The 18,255-nt window shown below is 40.6% G+C and overlaps 1 protein-coding gene across 1 annotated transcript in view; it reads right to left on the bottom strand.

Moving 5' to 3' along the window:
- SLC25A13 (solute carrier family 25 member 13) overlaps window positions 1–18,255 on the bottom strand; it is a 208,557-nt gene that overhangs the window by 81,763 nt on the left and 108,539 nt on the right. Inside the window, 1 exon segment of the mRNA XM_081243704.1 lies at window positions 11,031–11,170. Within this exon segment, the coding sequence (XP_081099830.1) occupies window positions 11,031–11,170 (140 nt within the window).

Genomic DNA, 18,255 nt, shown 5'->3' with positions numbered 1-18,255 from the left:
AGCTGGGAGGGCTTAGGGAAGTGTGTTTATATCTCAGAGCCTCAGCAACACCTGACTGCACCGAGTAGTAAAAACTAGACATCACGTGTGACCGGCACTTAATATAAAGTAGCTTTGATGTTGGTCAAGGTGAATGGTTTAAAAACCTCTAAAGTCCGTTCCAATATAAGTTCTTGGAGTCTTTAAAAAAATCACCTAGTAAGTAAGGAACAGCAGTTCTGCTAAGTCATTCTGAACCAACAACAGGAACAGAGAGACGAAGACCAGTTAGGGTGGAGGATAACAGTAACAGCTGAGTGCCTGAACACTTCTACAGGCCAGGGGCTCTGCCAAGAACTTCAAAGACAGGACTTCATTCAAGCCTCACGATAATCCTGTGAAGTGATAACACCTTCATCTTCCAGAGGCACCCGAAGCTTAGGGAGGTTAAGTAACTAGTCCAACGTCACACAGCCAGGAGGTGGGAGAGGCTGAGATCTCTACCAAAGTATTGTCGGATTCCAAACCTGAGAATTCCAACCACTAACTTATGCTGCCTTGGGTAAAACCATAAGTAAGGGGATCATAAGTGATCTGGACAGATAACTGGAAAAGAGATTTTAAGAAACGTTTGGGTGATGATTTATATATAAAAATGGAACAAGAGGGGCTTCCCTGGTGGCGCAGTGGTTGAGAGTCTGCCTGCCGATGCAGGGGACACGGGTTCGTGCCCCAGTCCGGGAAGATCCCACATGCCACAGAGCGGCTGGGCCTATGAGCCATGGCCGCTGAGCCTGCGTGTCCGGAGTCTGTGCTCCGCAACGGGAGAGGCCACAACAGTGAAAGACCCTCGTACTGCAAAAAAAAAAAAAAAAAAGGAACAAGAGTTTCTTAAAGAATTCTCACCTTGGATGATGGGAGAGGTAGGAGAATCTACCACAAAGAAAATACTTAAGGGGAAAGAGATGAGGTAGTTGACCACGGGGAGAAACCTGGAGTGAGATGAGCTTTGCCTCCAGCTACAAACAAAAGAAAGTCAGAGGTACAGGTCGAAATGTAAATCTGAGAAATGCAGACAACAGGATTTTAGGGGGAAAAAAACCCCAAAAGGCTAACATTTACTGTTGTTAAGCACAGGCTATGCTCCAGGGACAGCTGCATTTTCCTGCTTCATTTTTCAATAACCTTATAAGGTGGGATTACCCACCACCTCCATTTTGTAGATGGAAAAATTAGGTAAAGAGCAGCTGAGGGTCGCGTGACGCTAAGGATGAAACTGGATATGCAGCCGGGCGGTCTGGCTCCAGAGCCATATCCTTATCCTACGTGGACTGCCCGTTCCTTTTAGGGGAAGGCCTACCAAAAACCAGAAGGAAAAAAAAAATAAAGTTGTAAAAATGGATGAGATCATCCTACAATGCATAGAAAGAGCAGGCAGATGACAAAAATGGAAGCAATACCTAAATAAGTGAGTACAGACAATAAAATCGATGGCCTGAGACCCTGTGGAAAACCCAGAGAGCTGGGATGAAGGCACGGCTCTCCCGAGAGAGCTCTTATCAGTAACAGGCCACAGGGCGCTTCCTAAATGCTGTTGATGGAGCCAGGAAAGACTGTAAAGAGAAAGGGCCCTCCTTCACCTAAGGCCAGAAGGTCACAGAGCAAGGAGCTGGACGGCCACCTCTAAGGCTCCAGCACGTGAAAGGAGGCCCAGTTTCTCTTTACATTTGCCAGTGAGCTGTTTTCTGTTCCCTCTATTCTGGTATGTGATGATTAATGGACTAGGCTTCTACTGTAGCAGTTTCCAACTACTTTAACACACCCATTCAGAATGCTGCAGGAGGGGAAAAAAAAAAATCAAACTCTTCAGAGTTTGCTAGCTGTACAAACTCTTCAGAGTCGCTAGCTGTACAGAAATACACATATATAGGGGTTACACCACTTTTGGTTTAACATTCATGCTTCTAAGAGTTCCAGGCCTGTCATTTCCTTAATAATCTCCAATTTTCAAGGGGGTATATTCTGAATGCAAAAATTCTCTCCACCTCTATTCAGACGCGCAAGTTTGTGCTTCAGCCTGAAAACAATTTATCAGGAACCAAAAAAAAAAAAAAAAAAGACCAACAGACCCTCAAAACAAGCAGCAGATCCAGATGATTTATATTAGACTTATATTATAAAGCCAAGAACACCAAAAAATACCCTTGACTACATTGCATTTTTGTGTTTTGTACAGTTTTGAAATTAAAAAATATACATCTAAAATTTTAATAGCAACAGGTTATCAACAAAGATATAATTCAAAAGAATTTCTTTTTAGGGGTGGTGGTAGAAGAATTCTGGGGAAAATGCAGGTAATTATTTATGAAAATGAGGAATAAAAATGTATAAAGAAGGTTTGCTTATAAAATATGGTATTATATTTAGCCCTATTTCAAATAAATTCTATATTACATCAAGTATCAGGACCTCTACTATTTAATATATAAGTATCATTTTCATAATCCTATGCTAATTTAGAGGAAAAAATTCTAGTTAAAATAAAGATCCACATATTTTTAAACTGAGTGAAAAATGGAACTTGGCAATGGAATAGGTAGAGAGATAAGTAGTTCCCATTCTCAACATTTTTCTGTGCTCCCCACATTCAGCCTATGCAGTCAGACTTCCAGGGTTCAGCGTGAAATTTCATCTCCAATTCACTGGGTGGGGTCTCTAATTAAAAGGGTCTTTAGTAGCAGTGCTGCATGTGACACTGCACACACAGCAACACCTTGGCAACAACCAGTACAGAGCTTTTCTATCTCAGTTTCCTTCCTCTTCTGATTCAACATTAAACTTCACAGTAGGTAACAGCTATATGGTGTGTTCATTTTCACCAGGATGTTACTGTAAACGCCTGCACAACAGGCTACTCAACAAAACAGCAAGGTGATGAACACCATGGACACAACAGCACAATGAATTCTGATTTCCTTTGCCCAGAGAGCAGAAAGTGCAGCGCGAATGAAAAGAATCCTGCGTCTAATTCTCCAAGTGACCAGGCTATTCCCCCATCTCTGGTCACTCGGCGCCAAACTAGCAGTGGTTTCCATTTGGACACAAAACACAATCTCATCTCTTGAGAAGCTGAGGGCAAACAACATTAGCTGCCTTTACTCATTATTTCATTTTGGAACATCAAGTGGTACTGTATTTACGAAGCAGTACCAAAGCTGTATCACAGACCCCATCTGGTCCAACTTAAAATCAACATAAAAATCACACCCATGTTAAGAATGCAAATATAATCATGGTCTCTGGCTACTAAGGATCCAGGGTCTAGATATTTTAACTAATACAGATGGCAAGTTGGGGTACCCAAGGGGGGGCCACAAATGGCTTGGGTTACTCAATCCTAAGTAAGGATTTTGTTAGTGGTCCACTGACCTGTTTAAACAATTGTGGCTTCAGCAAGTTCTACTACAAAGGATTGTTTTTTGTTAACACCTGAAATGCCCTTTCAATTCCAAAGCTTGAGAATTTGATGTTGCCATGGTTGAAGGTTATATTTTCTTTTGTTTGGTGGTGATGTTGGGCTGGCAGGGGGAACAATTTCTTTTTTAACAACACAGCCTTTTGTGCTGAAAGTTTTGCCTTAAACCAGGATACCTTGACATACATAGTCGCAACCCTATGACTCAAAACAGCTCACCAGGAGCAGCAAATCTCTGGCCTCCAGAGGGATGCATGGTTAACCACCAGCACCTGCGGCTGCTGACTTACACAACTCTGCTCTCTAGGGCGCAGAACGTGAAAACCAATATGTCCATTTCACACAAAAGACTTAGGTTGGTCTGTATGCCACGTTGACCCATAAACCAAAATACTGGTTGGTTTGATTTAACGAAAAGAACCAAAACTGTCAGTTGCCTTATTTGCATGCATGTGCTCTGGCATCCAACAGGGCTAGCTTGGGGCTCACATGATCTGATGACAAGGGTCCTAACAAATATGAACGGCTGGTCGGGACACCAGACACAGCTCTGAGTCCCAGGTTCTACTCCTAGCTCTCCCAACTACGATTCACCTCTCTGGGTCTCATCATCCATCTCCTGACAAAAGGAGGACCTGAATAAAGTTATGGTAAAACACTCACACCCTTGTGATGAGGACTTTCTGTTGGGTCAGGCAACTTCATTCTTTTTTTTTTTTTTTAATGCGGTACGCGGGCCTCTCACTGTTGTGGCCTCTCCCATTGCGGAGCACAGGCTCCGGACGCGCAGGCTCAGCGGCCATGGCTCACGGGCCCAGCAGCTCCGCGGCATGTGGGATCTTCCTGGACCGGGGCACGAACCCGCGTCCCCTGCATCGGCAGGCGGACTCTCAACCACTGCCGCCACCAGGAAAGCCCTCATTCTTAAACTCTATTTGATGAGAAGATATTAGAGAGGATTTTTAGCCCCACTCCCTCCCAAGCCAGCTATCCCATTTCTTGGCTAACTAATGGAATCCCACCTTCAAAATCTGGCCTCACCACCAATTTAGAGCACTGCTGATTTCTGCATGAGTCTTCTTCCTACAGTAATAGGAGGAAGGCCTCTGGAAACAGAAGAAACTTCCTGGCTCCATGAAATGATCAGTGGTGATTACATGCAAAGCACTCCTCACAGGCCTTCACCAACATGTCCTCCATCCCACCCCCCTGTGCTCCCAGTCTTGGTAAATCACCACCATCCTCCCACTTGCCCAAGCCTAAAATCCAGGAGTGAACCATGAGTTCTGCATATCCTTTACTGTCCCCATCCTAACAGATCACCAAGCCTGGTCAGGCCCATCTCTTGAACTTTTCTTGAACCCATTTTCTTTAGCTCATCACCATCACCATCCAACCCAGGCCATAGTCATTTCTCTCTTGGATTGGAAAATGGCCAGATGATCCCCCTCTCCCAGTCAGATCCCTCTCCATTTGACTGTCCACACAACAGCCAGAGCAGTCCTTCTGAAACACCAATCTGATCATGTTTGCCTCTCCTAGCTCCCCATCAGCCTTAGAATGAGACCTGAACACCAGATTCTTTGCTTTTAAACAGTCAGGGTTTTGTCATCTAGACCAATGTTTCTCAACGTGTGGCCCTCGGACCATTTGGAATATCACAGTTCAGGACGCCTGTTTGAAAGGCAATTTCTTAGGCCCTATCCAGACCTACTGAATCAGACCCTTGGTGGGGACAGAGGCCCAGGGCACCGCCTTTTAAAATCACTTCAGAAGCATTTTACACAAAATTTGAAAACACTGCTACAGATTTAGGAAAATTAAAACCAACTTCTGTTCCACCTGTCTCATCTTGAACAAAAACTCCTCCAAGCTTCTACGTGCTCATCTTTCATACAGAAACAATAGCAACTGCTTAACACCTAAGGCAATTGTAAAGACCAACACAAGCCAAAGCACTTTCTAAGCAGGAAAATGCTACAGGAGAGGTAGTTAACAGCAACAGTTTTCCAGTTAACAAGCATATCGCATTGGGTAGTAATCTGAGACTTTTATATCCTGAGACCAGAGCCGTTAGAAACTCCTATGTGTAGATGATTTTTAAACTGTAATAATTATATGTGAAATATATACCCATGATTATAAACCATTACCAAGAAGTAACTGGAGGGGAATTCCCTGGCGGTCCAGTGGTTAGGACTCCACGCTTGGATCCCCGGTCGGGGAACTAAGATCCTGCAAGTCGTGCGGTGTGGCCAAAAAAAAAAAAAAAAAAAAAGTAACTGGATGGGCTTCCCTGGTGGTGCGGTGGTTGAGAGTCCACCTGCCAATGCAGGCGACACAGGTTCGTGCCCCGGTCCAGGAAGATCCCACATGTTGCGGAGCGGCTGGGCCCGTGAGCCATGGCCGCTGAGCCTGCGTGTCCGGAGCCTGTGCTCCGCAATGGGAGAGGCCACAACAGTGAGAGGCCCGCGTACTGCAAAAAAAACAAAATAAAAAAAAATAACTGGAAACAACCGTAACACATACCCCTACTACGGCTTTTTTATAATCATATCTGGCAATTAATGGCCGGGATCAGGAATGCTAAATGTCCAGTAATGCATGACTGTACATCCCCATTCAGAAACATGGCCCCTTCCAGGAAGAGAAACTAACTTCATAGCCATGGCCCTGGAGACAATATAGTGGAGTACAGTGGTAATGGCATCATATTTTTTAATCCCTCACATGTCTGTGATCTTATGGAAGAAGTTAAGCTCTAGAACAGCGGGTCTGTACTCTTTGGGGGTACTCCTTTGGGACCCTATTGAAAGCCATGAGCATTTCCCCATAAAATTACCTGTAAATGCAAAATTTTACCCTAGAGTCTGTTTATTCTTTTGTATATAATAGGGAATAATTATAATTACCTCTCAGGGTATTGGGGGATGCTAGCATCAGAAACAGGATATTTAAAACCACTTTGTAAATTATAAAGGTTGTTGTTATTATTACTTCTTGTTTTGAGAGTGACTCTCAGTACCGACTTTACAGAATAATTTGGCAGAAAAACTTAAGAGGCCTTTCTTTCACTCTGTGCTCACAGTTGCCTACGACTCCCATCCAATAAGAAAAAGGTAATGGATTTGAACAGACACATCTCCAAAGAAAATGTACAAGTGGCAACAAGTACGTGAAAAGATGCACAACATCATCAGTCATTAGGGAAATGCAAATCAAAATCACAAATGGGATGCTGCTAAGAGACTCTAAAGTAAAAGGCCTCAGACTCTTCATCTGTAAAATGGGTCTGTTAAATAGACCTTATAGTAGTATCTGGCCCTTTAATTTTGTACTTTGGACGGCTGCTCTAACCACACTTTGAATGTTGGTTTCAGGTTTACACCTGCCATAAGGGTTTATGCTACAAACCCTTAAGGATTTTTGTTATAAAAGAGCATCCTCATAGGGTATATATTTTATATCTGTTTGCAGTTGTGCCTTTTGAGCTGTCAGGCGAATAAACATAGGAACACCCACCCAGACTTGTACATTGTAAGTATTTCAGAAGTTGTTACCTCTGCACCTCTGAGCCTTCTGCACAAGGCCTCTTGACAAAGCCTACATCCTCAGCAAACATTAGATGAATTGGGTGGCTTGCCTCATGCGAGTAACAATCACAAAAATACTTCAAAACAGGGTAGAGAGTTCTATGTTAATATCATTTATGAACAGGAGTTCCAGCAGGTATAGAATAGGAAAATTTCTCAGAACTGTTTTCTAAATATACTGTTTTCAGTATATTAAAATCCATTTTTCAACTAGTAACCATAAAATTAGAGCTTTGCCCTACGAGCTGAGAGTACAGATATGTTGGAAAGGCTTACAGACTATTTTAAAATACACACACGTACACTGCAACATATAAAACTATATTCACATTCACATGTACACACCATCACTCATGCAGTTAAGTGGAGATGATAGAACCCGGCACAGAAAAGATAGCAGCAGTGGATGCAACAGTATTAAGGATGGGGTAACAGGACTGTGGCTCCACTCCATTCTGCAATCCTTCCCTACCAAGACTCTACTACAAGGGAGGCTTTGCATCCCTGCTACTTGCTTCAACACTATCATTTAGATACAAAGTACAAACAAGGCAAATTTAGCTCCAAGTATATCAAGCTGATTCACCACTTTATGAATTTTATAACCAAAGCACAGAAAACAACATTCCAGCTCAGCATTCAATAGATGCCCACGACCGGCACCAACCACCTCAGACAGTACCCAGACGAACATGTGGAGCCCTCACAGCCACATGGTGGCTTATAACAAACTCACACCAGCTTCCCTATGGTAAAATATTTTTTAGGACTTCCCTGGTGGCACAGTGGTTAAGAATCCACCTGCCAATGCAGGGGACACAGGTTCAATACCTGGTCCGGGAAGATCCCACATGCCGCAGAGCAACTAAGCCCGTGCGCCACAACTGCTGAAGCCTGCACTCCAGAGCCCACGAGCCACAACTACTGAGCCCGCATGCTGCAACTACTGAAGCCTGCGTGCCTAGAGCCCATGCTCCGCAGCAAGAGAAGCCACCGCAATGAGGAGCCCATGCGCTGCGACGAAAAGTAGCCCCCCCCACTACAACTAGAGAAAATCCTGTGCGCAGCGACAAAGACCCAACAGAGCCAAATAAATAAATAATTAATTAATTAAAAATAAAATAAAATATTTTTTAAATAAAGGGGAAAAAAACTGGCCTTGCAGAGAATTGCACTGCTCACCAGGCACAAACACGTGCACATACATAAGCACAGGTTAACACACAAGAGTGAGGCTGATACCTTCTAGGCCCTTCAGTGGGACTGACCAGTGTTTTCGACAACAGGCTCCTTGAGGTCACAAGCACTGTGAAGTTGACCCTACGGCTGGCTGCTCCTCTTCCTCCTCAGGTGACAGGCAAGTGGCATGCATGGTGGCAGTTCTTTCAGGACCTTGGCACCAGCCAGGGAGCTGGTGCCTGTGTTTCTGAGCCCTGCCCCACAGCAGAAAGGCGGGCACATTCTTGATAAAGCAAGAGCCCCAAACATAGGAGATTACGTTTACTTACATCTTTAAGAAGGTCCCTGCATCCAGAAAAGAGCCCCAAAGAACAAAGTGTTTGAAGTTGGGGTCTGAGGCTCTACTTTCATTCAGAAAAGACTTCAAAGGAAGCAAAGGAAGCATTTGAATGGGGGCAGTGGGACAGTGACCCAATGGTAGACACCAAAACTGGCATTTCATTGGCATTCATTCATAGCAAGTCTGTCATGATACATCTATTAATTCCTTTAACTCTGGGCCTGGAGTGGGACACAAAAGCAAAGCCCTAATTACCTACCAAGACCATTTTAATCTAGTAAAAGTTTAGCACTTGCATTCTGGCTACAAAGTCAAGATTGTCCCATGCAGGACACTGAGGGATGAGTGTATTCACCAGTATAGAATGGAGTCCAATACAAGTGAATGCCCCACAAACTGCAGCTGGAAACCTAATCAGTAATCCCTGAGTCATCTCATCTTTGCCTCTGGCTTGTCCATATCTTGAGGAAGGCCTAGAAGCAGCTGAGTGGATTACAGCTGACTCAATTCGGCATAATTGATATTTGCTTAAAGGGAAACCCGATCATCCTTACCACTGCTAACATCCCATTAAGACTAAAAGTTAATTAGGCTGTGTTCCATAAAGTCAACTGGAGGCATTTGTCTCAATAGCATTATTGTAATTATTCCTCATCAAAATGAATACCACCTCCTACTGCACACGATGTCTTGTATAAACAACAGCACAAACCTAACAACTCACATTGCATTCTCCACCTGAGTTATTTAAGCAGGTTTATGTTTATATAGAACTGCAAATGGGAATTCATAGACATTAACACATTTTAAAATAAATACAAAGGCATGTTTAAGACATCTTGTTTTTTAAGTTTTCAAAGACTGGGAAAATAAAAGCAAACTACAAAGCATGACATTTTAGATATCATAACAATACCAGTGAAAGTCAAAAAGAGAAGCACCTATTAAAGTCAACCTATTACATACACTGTGCCTATGAATGGAGACCACAAAATGCTGAGTGAACGAGCACACGGCACGGTGCACGTGTGTCCCTGTACCCTCCACCTCCGCCCCACAGCTGTGCTTCCAACCACTCCTCAGAAGACTCTGGCAAGGTCACAGGCACACGAAGGATGCAGGGCCACCAAGATACCCACTGCTGATGTTACTAATAACAAAGAAGAGAAGGTGTTTAGGGTAGGCAGATGGGGGAGGGTGGGGCCAAAATAGGCAAAGGAAATGAAGAGCTATAAACCTACAGTAATAAACTAAAGAAGCCACAAGGATGTCATTCACAACATTAGGAATATGGTCAATATTGTAATAACTCTGTATGGGGACAGATGGTTACCAGACTTATCATGGTGAACATGTCAGAATGTATGCAAATGTCAAACCACTATATAGTACACCTAAAACTAACACAATATTGTATATCAACGACATTTCAATTTTTAAAAAAAAGAAGAAAAAGATGGTTTCCTTGGCAAATTTTTCCTCAAGACCCACGACTTAAACACAGCAAACTAATTCCCTTAAACAAGTCTTTTAAATATTATATTTAATAAAATAAAATTGTTAGAGAAACAAAACAAATGCATAAAAATCTGAAAGAAAGAGTGGTTTATCACATAGACCTCTACATTATCTAGATATTGATCTCTAGTGACTAAACAATATCTGAATCAACACAGTCTTAAAATTATGCTTCAGGAGGAAAACTAAACTGTGATCATATTTTGTTACTAGCCTTCTGTTAGTATCATCAGTGGCCTAGTGAAATTATCACGAAGCAGGGAGTGAAGAGAGGAAGTCAGGAGGGACTGGGCCAGGGGCGTCCCAGAAATGTAGATAACTCCCACAGAGCTGAACCCCGGATACCGACAGCTAGTGCTCTGAACAGTGATTCTCAAACTTGGCAACACAATACAAGTGCCTGAAAAGCTTTAAATACCCCAAGGCCCAAGCAGTCCCTCCCTGCCCTCCATCACACACACACACACAAAATCTAATCTCTAGCGATGGGGGACCCAAACAACAATAGTTTTTAAAACTCCCCAGGTGATTCCAATATGCAGTCAAGGTCTAGATCCAGTGTCTTGTCTACAAAAAGGCCTCAGGTGAAATGATTCTATGGTTAGATGCTGATGATGACACCTGTCCATTTCCCAAGGAAAAACAAAATACTGGTAAGTAGTTGTGGAACCAGTCATAAGCCAAGAGTTCAGGTTCTGATTTTGTCCCTCCTGATTTATGTGACCTTTCAGCAAATCACTTGATTTCCTGGGTCCTCAATGTGTATTCCATTTAAGCAGGAAGGGGTTCTGCAGAGTCTGTAAGAGTCTATTTAATCCTATAGTTTCTACATACTAATAAAGAAATACTTCCAAATAGGATGGTTTGGCCAGGGTTAGCAAATGTGCATCATGATCCTAGTTTTACTTATTCACTCTTTTTAACTTTTTATAAGGGCTAGACCCACCAGTAAAAACTGAGTGAATTCCGCATATGTCAGGTGTCTTTTTCTTTCTTTTCCAAAGTGTAGTTGCACAAATTCTGAATCCCAGTTAAATGGAATATGTTGATGAATTGTGGTCTGTTCAAAAACTTGCTTAACGTCCTCTGAAAAGAGAAAAGAAAGGTTGATTAAAACAAAGCACATCGGGTTCTTCCTTATAAAACCTGTTATTAAATGGATATTGCTACTTTCTTTGTATAAAAAGTAACTCAACTTTAAAAACACAGATTATAAAATCACGGCAGAAATAGAACTGGGAGTCTCATGAAGTCAAAGTTAATAATGCACCCAATAAAATAAAAGGAAAAAATCAAGAAGTCACACACACACAAAAAGCCCTAAAAGGCAGTCGCAAACCAAAGTAATAAGCTAAATCTCATATCATCATCTGTTTTTGTTTCAACAAATGTTATTTTCTAGGCACAGGGGATATAATTCAATCTTTAGTGGCAGGAAACACACATATACATACAGAAACACACAGAACACTACACAAGTCTTAAATACAGTCCTCTTTAACAAGCTATTAAAATGTTTTTGAGGATTTAGAAATCAGTTAGATATAAATCTTGAAGCATATATTCAACAGCACTAAGACTATTTAAGCTTTAAAAAGTTCCACTGTTCATCAGGCCACACTTAAAGGTAATGGGAGGAACAGCCAACAGCCCAATCCTTTAACTTTATCCTGCACACTCTGGCTTGACAGAAGTTCTCAAATGGTCCAAATAATCCCATTTTAAGATGGGCTACCAAATGTACTGTAGTATTGATTCTACCCCTCTTTTTAGCCTCTACCACAAAACTGTAAGAGGACTGACAGAGAACAGAAAACAACAGTATGAAAAACCTTACTTTTCTAAAGTTTCACGTTTTTATTTACTAGTCTCCCCGCCTCCCAACATGAGTGTATGTTTGGAGGGTAAAGGGACACAAATTATATTAATGAATTTGTCCTGGCCTTCACATCTTTAAATATCTCTACCAAACCTGCTCACCTTTATGAGCAAACTGTGCCTGCTACCTTGTTTTTTTCCCTTTGCAACTATTTAAAAAAGGAAGTAAATTCTCTAATTCTCTAAAGGGTGCCAAAAATCTTGGCACATGTTTCCACTGTTTCCCCCAAATTTCCTACTTCCATCCACCCTTACACTCACAAGTTTTTATTCCATGCTTTTAAAGTTTCCAGAAATTTTAAAAGCCTTGCCATGAAGAAAGAGTAGTGCTGCCATCAGTATAAGATTGGGTGTGTATCTGCACGAAGAAGGCAGTAAAATATCAGAATTATGCCAGGCATAAATTTTATAAAAGATGGCAGAAAACCTCAGGCTGGCCCTGATAAGGACAACAAAATAAGAAGTTTTTAAGCGTAACCCTCAATTTCTTTGAATTTATTCTGTCTTCTCCACTTTTAGGAAAAAAGAGAAAAAAAAGAGACAAAGGGCATAAGAAAAATGAAGTGAATCAAGAATTGAGGATCTGAGTGGGGGGTGATGAATGAAATGAACGAAGTAGGAGGAGACTCGGCAAGTTTCTTTTTGGCTCTAAAACCTCTGAGAAGGAATTATTGAACTGAAAGTCAAATTACTTGGGTTTAAATTCTACTACTAATAGTAGCTAAAATTTCTTAGGCACTTACCATGTGCTAGGTATTATTCTAGTGGCTATATGTGATAGAATAGATATTAACCTAGATAATCTGTAGCTCCTTTCCCATTCTAAATTTCTATGTCTCTGTATGAAGCAGGCCCAGGATAGATTCAAGGAAGGCCCACAATCTTCTAATCAATCTTCTAATCAAGACCAATAAATGATCTAATGAGAAACGATGTTCAAATGACAAAGATGTGACCAAAAGAAAAAAAAAACACAATTTTTTACTCTATAAAAAATGTTTATATACTATAATAAAATTTTAGAGAAATATACAAACAAAAATGACTTTGTGGCCATTTTTCTGCCAAGCTGGTGAAATAAAGATTCCTCTCTGCCAAGCATTCTGGTAAAATAACTTTTCAATGCAATAACCATGGGATAGCTGTCAAAAACGAGGTCCTTCCTTTTCTTGACCTCTCCTTCAACGTCCTATAGAAAGTAACAGAAGGTATTAACCCAATATTGGAGAAATGGGTGGATGGAAGCTTAAGTAAAAGTCATAAAGAAATGATGACTCTGGAGATTAAAAAGTCCAACACTGGAAATCTTGATGAAGTTAGTGATAGAGCTGGAAAGACAGAAGTTCACGATGAAAGTTTGGTATGTTGTAATAGAAGACTTCAGAGGTGACAGGACATGAGATCTACGTGCTGTGCTGCGTATGTATGTTGAAGCCATAGCCCCTAGGGCCTTAAATATGACTATATTTTGGAGACAAGTTCTTCAAAGAGATAAGTTAAAATGAGGTTGTTGGTGGGGGGGGATTTCCTAATGTCATATGACTGCCATGCTTATAAGAAAAGTAGATTAGGACACGGACAGGCACAGAGGAAGACCATGTGAAGACACAAGGAGAAGACTGTCATTTACAAGCCAAGGAGAGAGGCCTCAAAAGACACCAATCCTGCCAACACCTGATCTTGGACTTCTCACCTCCAGAACTGTAAGAAAATTCATTTCTGTCATTTAAGCCACCCAGTCTGTGGCACTTTGTTATGGCAACCCCAGCAAACTATTACAATGAGCAACAGGAACTCCCACAGCAGTGATGAGGAAGTTACCCAAAAAGACCCTCCATTATCTCCTGCTACCACCGTAAGCAAGATGAGAGACATTTACAAAAGCAGGCATGTTATAAAAAGGGTGTGTCAGCTGGATATTCAAATCAATTAAATGTAGTAAAAATGTGTTTTAGGCTAAATATATGCAAATTACATGTATTAATACAAAGAAAAGTAATAGAAGGTATTAACCCAATATTGGCATATAAAGCTAAGGCATTTATTATCCATTTTAATATTTATATGGTATAAAACTATAAATATATATAATAAATTTAGGTTACTCAAAACTTAGTAAATGAATTTAAAATGTGACTGACTCTAACCAACAATCTTATTTTTCCTATAATTAACTATCATTCACTGCTTACTAGAGCTCTGACTTTAATTCAAAACTGTGAACTTTGAACCTTAAGTCTAGAGCTTTCTCCACTATTCCATGAGAGCTTGTCTCTCTCATGCAAATGCCTGCCTGAAGTATTGAAATCTAGTCCCCCTGAAGTATAGAGCTATACGTGATCTCTAAAACATGTTTCAACTCTACAAACTGTCAATCCTACAGACCTGCACTACTGATGTGTTTTTAAAAAGATATCTCTATATAGTATTGTATAGGTATGCAGATAGGTCTGCGTGAGTATACACATTAATTATACATCTTTTCTTTCTACATAGATTATTAGCACCTTCAGAACAAAGGCCATATTTTTCACATCTGCTTGTCCCCTTGTGCCTGCACAATGGTGGGCATAGAGCAACTATTCGCTAAGTTGTGGCTGAACTTAAATGAGGAAGAAAAGGTTTACAATAGTGCAACAGGTTAAGGACAGTGGTAACACTTTGAGGCATTACAGTTTCCACCCTACTGAAAAGCCATTTCAACAATCATTTCCTAAGATTTTAGTGAAGTGCAAAGAATTGTCAGTCTTCCTTATTAAAGTCTCCAGCCCCAGGCCTAGGCTGATTCAAGTGAACTAAAGAACCTGCATTTTAATTAGCCTCCCGGGTTCTTCTAATTCAAGGGTCCAGAACCTCATTTTGAAAAACGCTGTCCTAAAGAGTTATACAAGGGTTTTTAAACTCCCCATTGAAACAGACAAAAAAATATGAAAGGAAGGAGGTAGGAAAGATTCTCCAGAAGAGCTAATGTAATGCAGTAGGTGTACACACAGGCCACTTGTAGACCCAAGGGGACGTGCAAGTTGTACAATCCAGCGACTGACATTCACTTCATGGCCTATGTGACCAGTGCTCCCTAGAGTTGGACAGTTTACAAACTACACGACCCTGAGAATGAGGTCCATTTTCAGTTCTCAGCTGTTCTAACACACTGGCCACTGTAAGAATGCCAGTGCTTAGTTAGTCAGCACAGCTGGGAGTACTGTATTAGGTCCTGCGGGAAGCAGAAGGGCAGGAGAAGACACGGTGCTGAATCCAAGTCTAATCCACAAGAAATAACTAAACACATCCAAACAGTATACTGGATTAAGTGCTAAACAGCAACAGTTCCTCTTGGCAAGGAAACAGAAGTTTAAGGAAGGATGCATTTACAACAGTGGCAGAAAAAAAAGCTTTCTGGAGAAGGTAAAACTTGATCTGGGTCCTAAAGGCTGTGGAGGATTTATTCAGATGAATCTGTGAGGGAGTTTTCCAGTAAAGAGCAACAGCATGAAGAAGGGTTCATTTCTTTTGAAGTGAATTAAGGGTCCAATCAAAACATATTGGACCAAAGCCACTGAGACAGGACAGATCCTGGTCTAGGCACTTACAGATGTTGGCATCACCTGCCAGCAGCAAATATTATTTTCAAACCCTAAGGACTTGATGCTACATTTGTGGTGAAGAAAAGGTTGCTACGGGAAGAACAGTTGGTCATGGAATTCTGCAGAAAAAAAAGACCTGGAGTTTTTTTACCACTTGATACAATCTCTACAAAATTTATTTTTCACTCTCCTAACTTACCTAACAGAGGCTTGTGTACTCAAATATCATAAGATTACCAAGTCATTCTAATTGGACAAACCAAATGATATGAGCATTATTATTATTGATAAAGAGGAAAACTACCAATATTTCTATAGCCATTTTCAAGGCTAATCAACTCTTTTAAGAAATTAAAATATTAAATTTTGTCACTCTGGAAAACTCACATTTTTTCTCTGAAAATATTTTATAGATTCATAAGTCTGAATACTTCATCCTGCTACAAGAAGTCATTCTGGGGCACTGATTTTCTGAAATGCTTGGCCTCAACATTTTCCTGTACGTTCATGAAAACAAACAGCTCTAAGCCCAATAGTCACAACGGGTTCTGGAATTTCCCCCCTCACTTTGGAAGACACTGTAATATCATCTCAGGTTAATATTCTCTTTTCCTTTTAGGAGGCTCAAATAGCTTTCTCACTTAACATTTGATTGTTTTAAGATTTCTCCATGCCTTGGTGAGACAATGAGAGGTAAGAGTACTCCTTCCATCATATAGCTGGAAAATCAGAAACTAAAAACCAAAGTGATTTTCAAAACTGCTCTGTACTCTCACTTTCATGGAAAATTCCATGAGCTTTACCATAAAAGACTCTAGGAGTCCATCTTAGGGTCATCCTATCACTAAATCTTTACCATTCCCTGAGATTTTCAAACCTAACTTCCTAACTTGCAGTCCTGGAGAGGACGCTTTTTGGTCCCTTGGTTCCATGAAATAAATAAATTAATAAATAAATAAATACGACTATAATTCATAACGCACCTGCTGATGGCTTTCAAATAAGCATCACTTAGCAGATTTATTACTAACTTAAAAAAATTAGAAGGTCTCTCCTAGTCTAAAGCACAAGGTCTTAAAATCTTACCCCCAGGTTGAGGTCATGTAGGCAAAGAAGCAAAACTGAATTAGCAATGAAATATAAATGAAGCACTAGATATATATTTTGGATATTTAAAATCATAGTTTTCTTAGCTCAGCCACTCCTCCTGAAAGTAAAAACAACTTAGAGTGCTTATCTCAAAGTATAATCATTGTTATTTCAATATGTGCCAAACAAACTATGTTTGGAAGGTCTATAGTTCCCATAATATCGCCAAATAATGGTGATAGTATTTAAAGCAAGACTTCACCAAATAAGCTCAAAGAGCCTTTGGGTTTATTTTTGGGGACTTTGCTTTCTCCACAAATGTTTTTAGCCTGAAAGTCTGCTGCACTTTTTTTTTAAGATTATAAAAAGATAATTACAAAGTGGTAATCCTTTCTTACCTAAATATAACCTCAAAAAGTCAACTGATTTCCCCCAATAAGTTTCCCAGGCTACACAGTATGGTTGTAGTGGAAAGAGTTGTGATTTTTAAAAGCTGGGTCATAGATGACATGATCTTGTGTATTCAAGGTCCTAAGGAATCCACTTAAAAACCATTAGAACTACTAAGTCCAGCACTGTTGAAGGATACAAGATCAATATACAAAAATCAACTGTATCTCTACACACTGGAAGTAAGCAACCCAAAAATGAAATTAAGAAAGCAATTCAATTTACAATAGCCTCAAAAAGAATAAAATACTTAGGAAAAAAATTAACAAAAGACATGCAAAACCTGTACTCTAAAAACTATAAAACACTGTTGAAAGAAATTAAAGAAAATCTAAATAAATGCAAAGACATTCCATGTTCATAGATGGGAGGTCTTGATACTGTTAAGATGGTAATACTCCCCAAAGTGATACACAGATTCAGTGTAATCCTTAACAAAATTCCAGCTGATGTCTTTGCAGAAATTGACAAGCAGATGTTAAAATTCATATGGAAATTCTAGGGACCCAGAATAACCAAACCAATCTCGAGAAAGAAGAACAAAGTTGTATTTCAAATTTACCTCAAAGCTACAGTAATCAAGACTGTGTGGTATGGGCATAAAGATAGACATATAAGACAAATGGAATAGAACTGAGAGTCAAGAAATAAACCCTTACATTTATGGTCAGTTAATTTTCAACAAGGGTGACAATTCAATAGGGAAAGATTAGTCTTTTCAACAAGTGGTGCTGGGACAACCATGCAAAAGAAGTAAGGTGGGACCTTACCTCACACCATATACAAAAACTAACTCAAAAATGGAGCAAAGATCTAAATATAAGAGCTAAAACTGTGAAGCTTTTAAAGGAAAACGTAGGCATAAATCTTTACGACTCTGGATTGGAAAATAGTTTCTTAGATATAGTATCAAAAACACAAGCACGGCTTCCCTGGTGGCACAGTGGTTGAGAGTCCGCCTGCTGATGCAGGGGACGCGGGTTCGTGTCCCGGTCCGGGAAGATCCCACATGCCATGGAGCAGCTGGGCCCGTGAGCCATGGCCGCTGAGCCTGCGCGTCCGGAGCCTGTGCTCCGCAACGGGAGAGGCCACAACAGTGAGAGGCCCGCATACCGCCAAAAAAAAAAAAAAAAAAAAAAAAAAAACCCCAAAACACAAGCAACCAAGGAC

Source organism: Mesoplodon bidens (assembly GCF_964165515.1).
Source record: "Mesoplodon bidens genome assembly, chromosome: 9".
Classification (NCBI taxonomy): domain Eukaryota; kingdom Metazoa; phylum Chordata; class Mammalia; order Artiodactyla; family Ziphiidae; genus Mesoplodon; species Mesoplodon bidens.
This window is presented reverse-complemented; position numbering and strand designations above follow the sequence as displayed.